General features: G+C 32.8%; 1 protein-coding gene across 1 annotated transcript in view; it reads left to right on the top strand.

Moving 5' to 3' along the window:
• Nucleotides 1-4032: 4032 nt before the first annotated feature.
• LOC149409519 (damage-control phosphatase 1-like) overlaps nt 4033-18044 on the top strand; it is a 36390-nt gene continuing 22378 nt past the window's right edge. Inside the window, exons 1-2 of the mRNA XM_089649606.1 lie at nt 4033-4215; nt 8011-8116. Coding sequence (XP_089505732.1) covers nt 4121-4215; nt 8011-8116 — 201 coding nt within the window. The 5' untranslated portion in view covers nt 4033-4120. The remainder of the gene's footprint in view (nt 4216-8010; nt 8117-18044) is intronic.

The following is an 18044-nucleotide window of genomic DNA, read 5'->3' on the forward strand; positions in this document are numbered from 1 at the left end:
AACAGTTTATAATAAGTTTCTCGTTAACTCTTTAAGTTTTTATTTTCCAAATTTTTTGAAGATATTCATATACATATTTCATCTTTACCAAAAAAACAAGTGTTTTACTACTTTCTACAAGTGACTCCTGCCCTCACCTTGCCTTGCTCCAAATCTTCTGGTGTTTACCTCTTCAAGACCAGCCGGCCCTGCTAGGAAACCGCAAAACGCCAGAAGCGAACGGAGACGATGGCACACCCAGTTCTCAACATTCACCGAGCACCGGGTGCGGGAGGCAGATTGCCATCAACTTTTACAACTATCACCACTATCGGCCGTAAAGGAGCATTCTCATCGGATGAAGACACAGTCTTCAGTCTTGTGCGGACTCCTGTCCAGTACAAGTGGATTTGCTTTGCCGAAGCGTTAATTATATGAAATTCCCTCTATAGAAAAAAATCGCAAAGCTCCAAAAATTGTTAAAAACAAGTTTTGTTCCGCATTTAAATTTTTTATAGGCATTAAAAATTCACAGTGTATCTTTAAATGCAACAAAACATGTGTCGAGAGATTTTTGCTCTATTTCAAATGAGTTGTATTTCATTAAATGTTTTCTCAATTTTCGCTTAATTTTTATCTCTTTTTTTAATATTAGCGTGCTCCCTTTAACATTCGTATTTATATATCTCCATTTCAATCCATCCATGAACGCTTACTACGGGGCTTTAATTGCAAAATACCAAGCGAAAATCATGCAATAATGTAACTTTTCAAGATTAATACATAATGGCAGTATAAATAAGCCGAATTTATAAATAAAATTATTCGTAGGTAGAAAGCGAATTAGCAACTAATTCTTGTGCTCGGCTCTAGAATGGTTTGCAGGAATATGTTCCTCCATGAACCACGCTCACTCCTTAAGTTCCATATAAAGACCCTCCGCACATCATCCCCAAAGATGACGGAGGGAAAATTAATTCCCTCAGGTCCTATTTTGTGAAGTTAATGTAAAAAAAAGTGTGTAAGTTCATGTGAACTAACTTTTGAGTAGCGAAATGTAAATGCGTATATGAGGGGGCGGTTTTGGGGATTCAAACCGGCTTCAGTATTACCTAGGAAAAAAGAGAATAGCAGGTTTGTCCGTTCAATGGCCGAGTTGGTATTGCATTTAGGTGCAACCCAGGCGTAGTGGGTTCAATTCCTTGGCTGGCTAAGTACAACACAAAGCAACATTTTCCGCTTACTGTGGTGGTAGTAGGAGATTTTCAAATATTGTCAGGTTATCCGTAACCCGAGAATGATTGTATTTCATTAAAAAAAATGTTACTCGTAGATTACATTCCTGGAAAATACAAAAAAAATATTTGCACCATATCGTAGAGGTTTCTAAAAAAATCTAATAAATATTTCAAAACCCAAAATCTTACTCATTACGCATTCATCATCCTTGCATTATTTGCAAATCTCCACATTTTAGCACTGTCATACATACCTACCACAGTTACGTCTCAGTGATCTCTTTCTACAGAATTCATTCTTCTTTCATCCAGTTCCATGCCTCACTGCCACAGATCAGAGTTGGTATCAGCACTCCATTATCGACTAGCAAACTCTACAACCTTTTATTGGCAACTACTGCAACTAGCCTTACAATAATTGACTTTCCTGTATTCATTCACCTGTATTTAATATGATGCTTATCATTACGTACGTAGTTTTCAATTATTATAAATAACTTAGATGGTTTGGCATGTAGAGCGGAGATACGGAGAAAGAAGTGTTATAAGATGAAGAAGACGATGATAGAACAATTCGTGTACGCCCGAGGAAGACATGGCACTATCAATAGTGAATCAGAAACTTAAGTCGGTCCATGTCAAGAGTGAATATCAAAAGGGTTTTTGTGAGACGATTTGTGACTGTGTCAATGAAGAAAGGAGTTTGTCAAGACAGGTTGAGCTGAACGGTTGCAAACTGAGCGATTAACCATCGCTAGCTAGTTATTAAACTATAATTATCGACATTATTCTAACACAGGTAATGTCCAATGAAAACGTATGAAGGTATTTTTTACAGTGTTTTCGTGCTCTCTATTTTAAATACCACGTATTTGGTCTTAAATTCATCACTAAATCAGGTTTGGTATTAATCTAAACTTTGAAAAACAAAAATAAACGATCTAAAAAATTATAAGAATCATTGTCGCGGACAACAGGTTAAAACTAAAGAAGAAGTTTAGCATCTGAACGTGTTACTCAAATATTGCACAATTGATATGCAAATATAATCCCTTTGGTAATCAGCGTAAAGTGTTAATCAGCGAATCAAATATTTGCACTATTTGCAGTAGTTTTTTAAAATAATTTTCCTGAGCTTTCTTTGTGGTCTCTTTCTTTCGCTCTTTCAGTATTTGGGAGTGAAAGAGATATCAGATTAAACAAGGGATGCTTTGTTAATTTGGTAGTAAATTGCACTTGAAAGAAATGTACTGTTTTATATTAGAAAGAGTTTTAAAGTGAAAGCTTTTCCTTTAGCTTTCTTAGTATGTAGCCTTATTTTATTTGCACAAATTTTTGCTCTTTTGTCATCATGAACTTTTGCAACATTTTCAAGATTTCATAGATTCGGATGAGATTTCTACATTGAAAATGAAAATACTGAAACCGTGATGCTATATAACTTCCGATAGTAGCAGTTATTATAAACACATTAATGCCAAGGACATGTGTGTTGTATTTTTGTATTTTAAAGATGAAATTACTCCTAGACGCACACTATTTTTAGCACAAAATTATTCAGTGCTCTACATTCGAAGCTAGCTAGCTGTCGCGTTATTTACCATTGTATTTAATTATTCAATACGCGATATTTAATTTAATATTAAATAAGTTCAAATTTCTGTATATTTAACTATATTCATACAAAATGGGAGCTTTCGATTGGTTTGTGGACACGGTAAACTTTCCAGTAATGGACATACAAACACCGCGAAATGTCAAAATGTGCGCTATATTCGGAAGGTAAATATAAAGAAGACAATAATTAAACATTACTTAATGTAATTAATATAACAGTACATTAAAAAAAAAACAAAGCATTATAAGCTCCAAGGTACAAAAAGCGTGTATATAAAACCTTGGGAAAACTTGTGTCAAACCTGGCGACGAAATGTCGAAGCTCTAATCAAAATACAAAGTCTTTACAAAACATTTTTCAGAAAGTTTTTATGATAATTTGATAGAATGCCAAATATTAAATATAAGTAGATCGCCAATAATTATTAATAATAATACAGCATGGCATTGATAAGTAATTTTGCCTTTGTTTTTTAATTTTTTATTACTTTTGAATCATTTTCAATCAGAAATTTAGAAAGCACCAAATCTTGTTGACGAATTTTATCCAACAAAATCTGAAAAAAAGTTATTAATAATCAAAAGAAGTTAAAACAATGATCAGGCAAATCATTTCAAAGAGGACACGATTGAATGTATTGGTGGACCAATAGAAAAAGTTTTTTGAACTATTTTGAAACGCCGCCCTCATTCCCCTCTTACCCCGTAAATTCCCAAAGATACTGTCAATAAAAAAATAATAAGTTCATATATTCACTTCTAATAATTATTAATGCTGGGTTCTTAAGTTATCTATTCTATGTTCTATGTATACAACGAAAATTTGAAGTCCATTTAACTTCGGGTTTCTATCGCATAGAAAGTCTATTGTCACTGATCTATTTTAATTACTTGACTTTTTTCTACTTTCAATAAATATAATATCCATGTATATTATATATAAACGTTCCAGAAGAAATTCTCTAAATGATAGTGAAAACCCTATTAAACTCCGTTGCGTAGTTTAGAAGAACTAAGCGCACAAACAGACGGACGCGGATTTATACTAGAGAGTAGTTTCTAAGTTTCTATAGTTCATAGTAGATTATTGGTTTTTAACTTTAAACGGTTCGAGTCCTCGCTAAAAGTCGGTAAGCAGAAATCTGCATTTGTTTTATTTTTATTTCGAACGAAATTGAAAAGTGACAGTCGGAGAGAGACGAATTTAGTGAATTGATAACAGAGACGGGCCACATCAAATGGTTTCAAAATTCTAGTATTATTATAACGTAGTCCTCCCTCCCAAGATGTTCAGTGCCGGGAACATTAAATCCGTCGAGAAACTGCCATTAATAGACGCCAACACGCCTTATAATGTGCAACTCTCAGCTTTTTATAAAAGGTAGTACACTTTTAGGTTATGTTTTTAAATTCGTCTTTTCATATTTTAAATTGTTTTAATGTAAACAATATCGTTTATTTATTGAATTTTATGTTATTTAAGAACTTTTCGGTTGATATTAATAATCTATATGTATAATTCGAGTGATATTATTGCTATGTTTACATTCTCTTTTATACAGCAATTATTTTTAGCGTTCTCCTGCCAATTTGTATTTGGGTACCTATAGTTTTATTTAATTTTTTGGCTTAAATTTTAACTGGCTTGCAAATACTAGAAACGCATTCTCTCGACCGTAAAAAATATTTTTGTATTTTAATTGTCTGCAAGTTTTGAAAAAGGTTTTTGAAATTAATATTTCCACTTTACAATTGCTTTACATTTGTTTATACCCATTTTATATTATTTCTTAACATTTTTGGTTATTCGTTACAATACATAAATAAACCTAGAAAAACACGACATCTTCGTGTAAAACACTTGTTTCGGGTTATTTCATGATTAATTATAACAATCATAAAATCTATTTATATATAGAAGAGTGCCTGTGACAGGCGGCTTGGAATTGATTTTCATACAAATCTACAGTATGACCGATGAAATTTTGTACGCTTGACCTTCAAAACAAGAGGAAGGTCACTGTCTAGATTAGATTTTGAAAAACCAACTCCATCTCTTTTTCCTACCCCTTAACCTTTTTGAACATCAGACAATCAAAAATGAACTCTAAAGTGTTTCGAGTGCAAGCAATTCTTAAAAAAAAATGTATGCACTTTCTCATGGCATACAGGTTTAAATCGCATATCAAAAAATTCCAGCTAGGGCGAAATTCCAAAGCCAGCAGTCCACGAATGGTTTGTTAACGGAATTTTTTTTTTGTCACTGTGCACGTACAGCTTTCCAGAGGTTAATGCAAAACTTTGATACTTAATGAAATTTCGCACACTTCACATTCAAAATAAGAGGAAAATTACTGTCTACATCTGATTTCGAAAAACTCAAGTAGTTTTTATTATCTATAAAGAATAATGTCTGTGGTTGGTGGACAGCGTGGATTTGATTTTTATACAAATCTACATTTTTTTTCTGATATTGATGAAATTTCGCACACTTAACCTTCAAAACAAGAGGAAGGTCACTGTCTATATTAGATTTTGAAAAACTCTGTGAAAAGCTCAAGAAATTCCGTTGATTTCAGTATTAAATACTAGTGGACCACACAATACTTCGCTATTGCTATTGTCTTTCTCAGGCGTCTCCGACTTCTTCCACCATTTACTACTGTATACTAAAATGTTACTGTTAAAAAACTACATTACATCGACTTTAATTCAACTGCGCATCTCATTCCGTTGCAGAGATATTGCGTTAAGTATTCCTCGGGCGTCCCCGACTTGTTCTACCACTCAAACCCCTATCTATACACTCATGGCACTAATAAGAACAATCTTTGAAATTTTCAACAATATCAGTCAACATACACAGACTGAATTTTTATATATTTTTTTAATTTATTTATTTAACGCCCAGAGGGCTTTTACATGGTTGGTAGTATAATTTTAATTTGACAGATACTTTGAAACATAAAAAATAAGAATAAAATTACATTTGATAAAAGCTATGCAACAAGTCATACAAACACAAGAAACAAAAACAGAAAATTACAGCTATTTGTAGGTTTACATGATGTGTTTAGGAGTATTGTTGAAATAAATGTTTTAAATGATCCACAAAACTTGCCAAGTTGGTATTGAATATGTCAACATCACCCAAGTAATGATTTCCCATGGTGTGAAGTCGTTGTATCGGAGAGTGGGCAATGTAGTTACGCTTATGTGTGCTGCTGTAGAATATTGTATTTTGTCGTGTTGTTACTGTGGGTGTATGTATGTTTATAAGTTGCAGGAGTTCACAACAGTCGAATTTAGAGTTAAGTATTTTGAATAAGAACGTTAAATCGTTTATTTTACGTCTATCTTCTAATGTATGTATTTTTAGAGTATTTAATAAGAAACTGTATGTATAAACTTTACTTAGATCTCTACCTGAGGGAGTATGTCTAATACCCCTGGATCTATCCAACTGACTTTCTTTTGGGTATCTACAGGTCAGAAAGAATGTTCACATTGCTGTACATTTTTTCAGACTGATTCGTGGATTTTTTGAAAACTCGGCTATTTAAGGAGAGAGTTCATTTCTATGTTCGTTATCTCCATCGCCGACAGCATCTGTAGACTGTTTTATCTCCCGGCCTGCAGGAATAACTTGCCAATGGTCATGCCTGTGGGGAGGGCAATCTTGTCGTTGAATTGAATCACTTTAAAAGTGGACATATTTTAAATCAATGAAAGCTGCTTGCAAAATAATACCTATTCTATTCGTCTATTTTTCGTTCTTATTATTATGCTCCTATTTGTACACGGTGTGTGGAAAATCGTAGTACAAGTGGAAAACTGGTGAATTTACATTATATCTCGATCGAGTCAATTTTGTGGTATAATTTTTTTTTTAATTGAGCTCACATTTTCGAGTGTTTTTTTTTCACATTTTTTAGATCAAATTTAAAAAGTCGCTGGGGCGTTAATATCGGCAGTTTAATTTCTTTTAAAATGCGTTGAAGCAAAACCTCGTAGATCACAAGACCGGGACACTCATTGAAAGCAGCATCCTAACTTGTAAGGGATTTTACAAAAATTTTCGTTTAAAATTTTTTTCCATTTATTCTTATTTAATGTTTTGGTCAATTTAAAAAATAAATAAAAATACATTTTTTGGAGGTTCCCATACAAGTTAGAAGGCTGATTTGATTCAGTTTCCCGGCCTTGTCATCTAGGAGGTTTTGGTTGAAGCATGAAGCGTTGCCAAAAAATGGAAAAAAGTTAACACCTCAGGATAATTTGGTTCGCTTTTGGGAACAGCTCATATAGGTCTAATAGAATGTTTTGTCTCCCTTACTCTAAATGGTGCTAGAAAGAGAACACACCATGCTTTGTATTCAAATGCAGAAGTTAACCACAGAAGAATAAAAATGTCTACTTCAATGAAATCAAAGGTTCGGACCACAATTTTAGAAAAATTTATAAAACTTTGTGAATTTTGTTATTAATTATTTTTATATGAAACAACCAAAAAATTAGGTGACAGCATGTGATATATTTATCTAATGAAATGTGTGTTTTTTTAATTAGAAAAAAGGAAGATGAGCCAAATTTTTATGTTTAAATTCAAAATTTTAATATTTCAAAAATTATATTTTTTCTAACAATAAAATTTGATAGCTTATTTCATCACCTTTCAAAAACAGTTTTTCGTTTTCAGGTATGTTCAGATATATTCCGTTTATTTGGATTTTATTGTAAAGCCGAAATACTCTGACAGATTATGCCAGAGGCCTGAGGGGTTAGCAAAAAAAGTTTTTCGGGTTTCCTGTGTAGACCACTTTAAAAAATTATTGAATTGAATAACACAAGAATTTGTATGAATTTAGCAAGGTTGCATGCCAAAGAAACAGTATGCCATTATGGACAGATTGTTTCAGAGAATTTGAACAATTCATCAAATTTCAAAGTTAATTTTCAAGTACTGTGAAAGATCTATTATTATTTCAGTTCTGTGAAGCAATTGACCCTTGTTGATATACTAACAAAACTTAACTAGGACTTTCACAGAACTTGGAAATCAATTTAGAAATTTGATGAATTGTTTAAATCCTCTGAAACAATCCATCGTTAGGGTATAAAAACTGCGTTAGTTTGCAATGTGTCTTGATTTGTGTATGTTTTTCATTGTTTTCAGGAGTTTCGCCTATTTTACGGTCAAGGAGAGACTACCCATTATCATCACTAAGGTCATAGACCATCTGTCCAAAGACAGGGACGATATAGCGCACGAGTTCGGAGAGGTAACAATACTCATTATTTTTATCTGATTCACCCGTTTTAACCTCTTTCACTTTCTCATAATTGTTGCATGTATCAGAAAGAGAGATTATAACGCAGCTATCGGCGGCAGGAATATAGAAGAATATTCTAAGTGAATTTATTGTGCACTATTTAAAAAAAAAATACTAACCTAACATAACAACTTTTACGTTATTCTTAACCTCTTGTGTGTTAACGTCCTCAAGGATGCTATCAAAAAATAATTTCTCTGAATATATCTAGCTATTTGGGGAAAACTACTTATGGTTGCAATAATTGTAAGCCCGAAACACTCATCCACATTGAAAAATCTCCTAATAAAAGATACATGACGCCAACGGGACTTGAACCCGTGTCCTTTCGATTTCCGGTCGACAGCTCTGACCACTGAGCTATGGCGGCTTATCTCTTATCTGCGAAATCAATATATACTAGTGTTTCATTCAACAATTACTGCTTATTACATTTTTTCACCTGAAAACAACCAACTTTATTTTATATGAGAAAGGCATTGTAAGTGCTAACTCTCTCACTAGATGGCGTCGAGACAAATTGTCTACATTTTTTGGTGAAGATACTAGAACTTGTCAAATATTAATTATTATTTTTTTTTTTGGTAAACTAATGTTTAAGACAAGATTTTTTATGCATAGCGCAAAGGGTAACAATTATTTTATAAGCAATAATTATTAGCCTGAAACACTCATCCACATTGAAAAATCTCCTGATAAAAGATACATGACAAATCCTCATGATATCCTTCAAACATTCAACTCAATTCAAACAAGCACAAACACCGATATATTTTTTGATTCTCTCCCTCTATATAAGAATAACTTTTTTAGCACACTGAATTCGCCCACATAACACATACAACCACACACAGACACACATGCACACGTACACACACACAAACACTCACACACACCTCTCTCCTTCCCCAGCACACTAATTTAACTTAACTTAAAAATGTAACTTAACCGTAAAATGTATAATATACCTCATATGCATATATGTCAGCAACATGTCATTGGTACCAATTATTGTACTAACTTTTATAATTTTGTAACTATTGTCATCTATGTAATTATGTACTGTTTGTTTCTGCAATAAACAAAATAAATAAATAAATAAATAAATGACGCCAACGGGACTTATGGTAAATTTATACTATATATTATATAAATATATAAATTTATTACGAAAATAGAATCAGCTAGCGCACAGCTAGTCGACACACTAAAAGTTAAGCTACGTTCTTAGAATACACTATTTTACTAAATATTTAAAAATAAATACACTTAATGTGACTTGTGCTTCTTTTTTAAAATTGTGAATTCGCAGCCTGACTGTTGCAAACCTTCGAGTCTAGTCAATATAAGAATACCTCATCGACACACTAAGCATAAGGATCTATTTCAATGTCACCATTCATAAACAAATTTCGAAGCAACTTTGCCAATTTCTAGCCTACATAGTTCAGGAAACGACTATACAAATGATATTGACATTTTTAAAATAATTAAATTAGTGTAATTCGATGTTTAAAACGGTTCCATGATAAATCATCAAAATGACAATTCAATACATCTTTAAAAAGTGACGTAAAGTCATTAAAAGTATTGAAACAAATACTAGGTTAAATAGGTATTAACTATTTAACTTATAACTATTTAACCTAGTTTTTGTTTCATCTTTTCTGTTACCTACTTAACCTATTTAACCTAGTTTTTGTTTCATCTTTTCAGTTACCTACGTAACCTATTTAACCTAGTTTTTGTTACATCTTTTTAGTTACCTAAGTAACCTAGTTTTTGTTTCATCGTTTCAGTTAATTTGACATTATTCTCAAAATTGTCCAAAATTCAATTTGACATTATTCTCATAATCGTCCAAAAGTCAATTTGACATTATTCTCATAATCGTCCAAAAGTCAATTTGACATTATTCTCATAATCGTCCAAAATTCAATTTGACATTATTCTCATAATCGTCCAAAATTCAATTTGACATTATTCTCATAATCGTCCAAAATTCAATTTTACATTATTCTCATAATCGTCCAAAAGTCAATTTGACATCATTCATCATCCTTAGCGGCGACAAATGCCCGACAATTAACATTTATTTCATTGTATGGATGAACAAGAAGAATGAATAAAGAAGAACAATTACTATTGTCTTTGTCGCTAGAGTTACTTGACGTTGTATTAATTCCACGGCTGCACTTGAAAAATGATCAAGTTCAGTATAATCGGGGTAGCGCCGTGTACGGAAACCAGCTTTTAAAGAGTAGCATACCGGTAGGCTACTTGTGTCACAGTCACATAGCTTGTAAGAATGTCTGTGTACGAAAGGCCTAACACTTGTATAAAAAATTGCAACCATTTCATGTATCCAATGTAAATGTCCCATGGGTGCATAAAATATTAATATACATAAATGCTACCTTGGTTACACATTTCATTTGCATCTTTTATAGATCTGTGTTCTGTTGATTTGCAACAATTTTACATATTTAAAAATTTGCATTGAAACGGAAAATAATTACGTTGCGCTAATTTATAATTGAGTGCTAATCATGTGAACTAATTGCAAGACTTGGGTGTTTCTACAATGCGTTATTGTTTGGATAATTTAACAATGCAGTTACTGTCTGATTATATCTAGTTGGGGACAATATGTACCTCTCGGGAACTTGGCAAGTTATTGGGATCGACCACAATCCACATAATAATTGTTTTTACCACTTGGTTAACCTTTCCTTATCTGTGGTGTGTATTTACTACACATTGCTTCTAATAGCTTTAATAACTCATAAATATAATAAATTCTGGGTTCAGATTTTAGGTATTCCTCCGTTATACATTTATGCACTGAATTAAAAAATAATATTTTACATAGTTATCAAATTCAATTAAAAATCAGAGATTTTTGTTAAAAAACGGGAACAAATACACCAATACAATCAACCGTGTGACAGTGCTACGCGAAGATTGTGCGAGGAAATTACACGCTATTGATGTCCCCCTTTAGTTCGCTATGCGGCAACATGAGAAATCCACACGTCCGCAGTTGTATTTTGATTTAGACCATCGATACCTACGATCTTATAGCTGTGTGTGTGCCAGCCGCCAGCCAGTCGGTCGCGGACCGTCGTTAGATGTGGACTCCTCGCACGTTTCTTTAGCATCTGCCGATGGTTTTTCATGTTTTCAGCAATTAAATTACAATTATTATCACTTTTGATATAAAATATAATAAACATAAGCGATTAACTATGAATATTCATATTTTTCAGATATTAAATCGCTTATTTTGAGATGTGTTTTGACTACACAGCACCGGAACGCGTGGATTTTTTTAGCACAGTAAGGGAAAGGTTAAACGCCATAACTAAATTTTTTCTTTTTCGGTTAGCTTATAATTTCCTAATATTTAAATAAGTACCTCAATGATTGTGTTCATGCCTTTATGTATTTATAATGTGCACCGATCTGGTAAGTACTAACCCGAATGTATGACAAATGGTTTTAGTCTATGCTTCAAAAACAGAACTACTTGTCATTGTGCCTTTTCGGTGTCTATTGTCAACTACTGTTGTTTGAAATTTGGCATCTGAAGGTTTGAACGATTTTCTATTCCTCACAAATTGATTAACGTGCCACCTGACAAGACAAAATTCTGCTGCGCATATTGCATGGGCCAGACGAAACCTTACGATTGCAGGAAAGGATCTATAACAGTTTAATGCTTGTTTTTATTATACGTTTAGGCAATTCTTGACCATAATCGTTGAGGTGAGAATAATTTTCCAGTTATACTTTCTTGGGTATAAAGCCCGTTTTTGGTTGGGGCAAAGTATAACACTCTTCAACACCACTCATTCTTCTGGCATATTTTGTCAGAAGGTCAGAGTATTTACGCTTTGCAATAAAAACCAAACAACAAATGGAATTCTTGTTTTCTGAATATATCCGAAAACTAAACATTGTTTTTGAAAAGTGATGAAATTCGCTTTCTAATTCTATTATAAACATAAAGAAAGGTTTGAAAATAGCTCACCTTACGTTTTTTCTAACTAAAATCACTAAAACACTATTTTTATCTCACTTTTTTGTCATTTTATATAAAATACATTTTTTTTAATTCAAAAAGTTTCATAATTTTTTTTCAAATTGCAGTCGTAACCTTTGGTTTCATGGAGGTGTACATTTTAATTCTTCTCTGGTTAACTTCTAGATTTGAATATAAAGCATGGTGTTTTCTCTTTCTAACACCGTTTAGATCATATTTCTCAGCATGACAGTAAGGGAGACAACGATTTCTATGAGCTGTTCCAAAAGCGAACAAATTAGCCTAATGGGTTAAGAGCAAAATACAAGCTGAAAAGACATCTATTTTTAGTGTGTCTTATATCACCACAAACATATGTAATAAGCATAAAAATCGCTTGGCAAGAAATGATTGATATAGGAAAATTTTTTTTTTTTTATTTATTATTTTACAGTTTTATTCCGAGATTGATGAAATTTTGCACACTTATCTTCTAAACAATAGTAAGGTTACTGTAAACATATAATTTCAAGTAGACTGAATGATGTAGAAATGAGATCCCTGAGGCGTATGTGTGGTAAAACCATGTATGATCGTGTGAGAAATGTGGAGATTCGCAAAGAGTGCAAGGCTGATGTAAGCGTAATTATTAACATCAAGAAAGGGACGCTTAGACGGTTTGGACATGTAGAGCGAATAAAGGAGTGTAAGGAGAATATACGATGCAAATGTGAATGGTGGCAGAAGTCAGGGACGCCCGAGGAAGACATGGCACGACCAAGTGAGTCAGATACTGGAGTCGGGCCATGTCAAGAGTCAGAATAATAGAAGAGTATGTATGAATGTGAATGAGGCAAGGAGTGTGTGCCAAGACCGAGTTGTTTGGCGGTCCTTCCTCTCTGCCTATCCCTGCAGAGAAACGGCGTGATGGTTAGTTAGTTCAAACTCTCTTTGAAGTCCGGGCAACGCCAGGTACTTCAACTAGTAATTTTATAAGAAAGTAAAAAGTTAACCGAAAGAAAATAATGTCTCATATAATCTTAGCTGTAAAATAGTATTTTTTTAAAGTTGTCTCTTATATTCATTCATAATTTTCTAATTATAAAATAAATTATTTAGTGTTATTTAATTATTATTTATAAAGTGCTGTAAACTGTTGTAAGACCACCATTCACAATTGAAGTGTTGCTTGAAATGTCTTTAGCCATGTTTGGTGACCAATTCTGAATAGCCAGATACTTCATCACCTTCCTCTTCTTCATCTCCTTCTCTTACCACAACCTTCGGCCTCACAACATTCTCCAATTGCGGATGACAGAATCTCACTGGCCTACTGGAACAAACGAACATTTTTTCATTTTATATAGATTATAGCTATTTAAATTAATTAATTTGACAGCATAAAACAACAATATTGTTAACATATTGTGTTCATTTGTAAAAAAAAGTAGTTGCACAAATAGAACGGGAAAGATTACAGAGTTTATCAAGGTTGAAGTTATTGGCTTCTAGTTAATGTCAGTGTGACAATATGTTTGGACCCAATAAGGAGATATTCTCTGCAGGTTAATGTCATTTAATTGCTTCATTTCACAACAGTGATTAGGGTATGTATTTGTTACTGAACATATAAAAAAAGACTCCTATATAAACAGATATTTTTTTTAAACTACATCTTTTATTTTCAACACATAACTAGCATAGATGTTAAATCTTAACGTATAAAAGCCTGCGTATGTTTGTGCTTGCAAAACTCCAAAAGTAGTCGACCGATATTGCTGAAAATTTTAAAGTGTGTTCTTATTAGTGCCGGGAGTGTTTAAAGGGTGGTTTTAGTAGTTTTATTTAATTCCTTAGTAAGGACCAGAGATGTGCAAAATGGGTACCCAAAACCATTTGAAATGCAAAATGGAAATGGGTCAAAACTTTTCCATTTGAAAATGCAAAATGGTTTTTAGAAAAGCATTTCAAATGCAAAATGCAAAATACCTATTTTCAAATTGCATTGAAAATGCAAAATGGTTTATCAGGTTAAACAATTAAAATAATTATAGAATTTTTAAATAATTTTGTCTTTTAATAATGGACATCAATGTAGAACAAACATATTACATGATAGTAAATCCAAAAACACCACGACTACAGATTATGAAACCACAAAAAATTTGCTCAGGACTAATGTTGCCAACGTAAAAACATAGAAACTGCTATCTAACATTTAATATTACAGCGTCATGGCCATGTTCAGTATTTGAATCAGTATTTTTTGTAATGGTATCACTCAATTGCCAGGGCTCCTACCAGGGAGCAACTTGACAAATGTAAATTATCTCTCATAGCGAGGTTGAGAACCGACTGATATTAATTGGGGCTTATGAAAAAAAGATGAGTGGAGATAGTAGGAAGAATGTTGCAAAAAAGCATTTAAAATGGAAAATGCATTGAGAAAAGCATTTAAAATGCAAAATGCAAAATGGTTTTTAGAAAAGCATTTTAAATGCAAAATGGAAAATACACATTTTGCATTTTGCATTTCCATTTGAAATGGATTTATTTGAAATAAAGCACATCTCTGGTAAGGAGTATACTTGAAAGTGGGTCAGTAATTTGGAGTCCACACCAGGTAAAGTATTCTATCATGTTGGAGAGAGTTCAGAAGAAATTCTTGAGATTTCTCTACATGAGGGAGTATGGCTACTACCCGTGGCTCTATCTCACGGATTTTCTTTTGGGTATGCTCGGAATGAACTATCTACGGGTCAGGATGGATGTGCTCATTGCTACACATTTATTTAGACTGTTTTGTGGATGCTTTGAAAACTCAGTCATCAAGGAGAGCATTCATTTCTGTGTTCCCGATTGTTATCTCCGTCACCGAAAACATACACTATTCTATCTCCCGGCCTGCAGAACTAACTTGCCAATGGTCATGCCTGTGGGGAGAGCAATCTTGCTGTTGAACAGAATCAATTCTGTTATCGACATTTTTAGCATCAATGAATCTGCCTTTAAAAGACAAGCTCTATTATTATTAGTATAGTTGTTTACACACTGTTTATATTAATGTAAGAATTTTTATGATCAAATGTACAGGGTTTTCCAATAAGAGGTGTTATTTTGATATTCAATCGTAAAAGATCATTGGTTTCGTTGCCTGTGTGGTACGTAGCGCCGTCTTGTTGAAAGTAAACGTTGTCCAGATCAATACCATCCAATTCCGGCCATGAAAAATCATTAATCATCTCTCGATAGCGCAATCCATTCACCGTAACTGTTGGTTCAGCCTCATTTTCGAAAAATTAATGTCCAATGACTCCGCCGGACCATAAACCGCATCAAACAATCATACGTTGAGGATGGAGAGGCTTTTCAACAATAACCCTTGGGTTTTCCGAGCCCCAGATGCGACAATTTTGCTTGTTGACGAAGCCACCGAGGTGGAAATGGGCCTCATCACTCAAGATGATTTGCATTTTATTCACTCAAGTGAATTTTAATAATTTCAATGCGTTGTTGAAGCGTGTATCGTTGCATTTTTATTAATGGCGTAGTTTCTACTTGTCAAATGTCAAAAAATGACAGCTTCAAAAGTAATATCTACCGAAATAGCGGGCTATTCAAAATAACACCTCTTATTGGAAAACCCTGTATATAGGTGTCGGGGTGGGAGGTCAACAACGATGAACGGGTAATTAACCTATTCCTTCCAAGCCGCCACAATTAGGGCGCTAAAGCAGATGCGGCTATGCATTCTACAAATCTATTCAATGCTGTGTCCCATTTTCACCAAATTTTTAAGCGTCGGCAAAAACACATGCCTCTAGACAGCTTACTAGTAAAAAAGAATTGATTATTTGTCATAAATTTATAAATCATAAACTACAAGTAGTTATTTCGATTTTTTGCAAATCGAAATCGCATTCCAGGTTGTTACGCTTCTTAAGGCGATGCACTACGTCATGTAGTATTTTAAATCGAGCCGCTATCAATAACACCCCTTACGTAGATGGCGATAAGGCTTAAATTCCCGCTTAACACCATCCGCCTGTTTTGATTTATGCAAGAAAAAAACATGGCCAAAAAGTGCATTTTATTTTATTTTGTGGATGTTCATGCACAAATATTTAATTTTTTTCCGATCATTTTATAAATAACTTATTTTGCTACATTATACAATAAAATCATAACCGAAAATGGGTTCGTAAGTAGGAGATTTTGAACTTTAAAGCAGTTTTCATAGGCTTTATACATTATTTTTTTCTGGGCTTATAAAAAGACTTATCTGAAAAATACCCCATTATTTCAAAGGCCAAGATGTATTCTACTCGCAGTATTTAATTAAAGCATCTGAAATATTTCTAGGCGACACTGTATTTTTTGGTGACCGGATAAATCATCATAATGATAATTCATCACATCTTTAAAAAGTCATGGAAAGTGATGAAATAAAAACTTTATTAACTGGGTTAAGTAGGTTAGGTTGGGTTAAAAAAAAAAATTCTCGTTTCTAATGACTTTAGATCACTTTTTAAAAGTGTGTTGAATTGTCACTGTGTTGAGTTATCATGGAACCATATTTTTTATATGAAACGATGAAAAAAGTGAGGTGATAATAATAATTATAAAACATTTGTCCAATAAAATGTGAGTGTGTTTTTATTTTTTTTTCGTTTTCGGTAATTTTAGTTGAAAAGTTTAAATCACTTTAAAAAAAAACAGTTTTTAGTTTTTGGATACGCTCAGAAATATTGCATTTATTTGGTTTTTATTGCAAAGCGGAAATACTCTGACCTTGACAGAATATGCCAGAGGCCAGAGGGGTTAATACCCCTATCTTAATACTTGTGTTCCTCACGCTTTCGGCCTTGCTTTATTTACGGATTTCCACATTTGTTATAATTTCATACATGTTTTTTGTCACGAATACGCATTATTATTCACGTACAATCTAACGTGTCTACGGTGTGTTATCACGTGACCTAAATGGTAAGGTTAATTCCTAATCGTCGGTGATAAAAGTCTTGAGAATTAATTTAGAATAACAGAAGGTTTTGCATGATAACAATTTCATTACAAACACATTTTTAATAACAACTTACCATTATTAGTATTTTTTTAATGATTTGTTTTTTTACTGTTCATTAAATTATACTTGTCGGTGATTGTCTAATGCTGATAGGTTGTTTTGATACGATTATAGTGGAAAACTGACCTATTATGTATTATTTATTAATTTTCGGGAAATCGACAGTTTACATTTATTTCAGTTTGTATATAAGTATTATATAGCCAAAATAAAACCAATAATGGATTTCCTACTTGTGACTTTACCTCTACTGAGACAGCATAATAAGGAATAAGTAAATTAAATTTGTAAGAAAGGAATACGAATTAAAAAATTTATACAATACAAAAGATTATATAAAACGCAAAATTTACAAAACAAAACATTTATAGCCATGGAGAGAGGTTGTAGATATAAATCAATTCATAATAGAAATATAAACAATAGAGACATAACATTATTCACAAACCATCAGAGAAATATTCTTTTATGGACCTTGTATTTGGTAAGTTCGCAGCTGAAAATATCCACCTTGGATAAAACGCTATTGTAATTATTGCATAGTTTATAACCGTTTAAAATATATATGTTGTAACGTTGGACACAATAATGTCACATACTTTAGTACAGTAGATGAAAAGCATAATAATCTCATTCAAAGGTATTTTGGGGGAGGGAATTCATTAATAAGGAAATTACTCACTTGCTCTCAAACAATAGAGCTTGGGTATTTAATTAATTTAAAATACATCGGTATAACTGACAAATTTGTAACTACAAAAAGTAAG

This window comes from Hesperophylax consimilis, chromosome 30 (assembly GCF_061612785.1).
Source record: "Hesperophylax consimilis isolate HC1 chromosome 30, BYU_Hcon_1.0, whole genome shotgun sequence".
Classification (NCBI taxonomy): domain Eukaryota; kingdom Metazoa; phylum Arthropoda; class Insecta; order Trichoptera; family Limnephilidae; genus Hesperophylax; species Hesperophylax consimilis.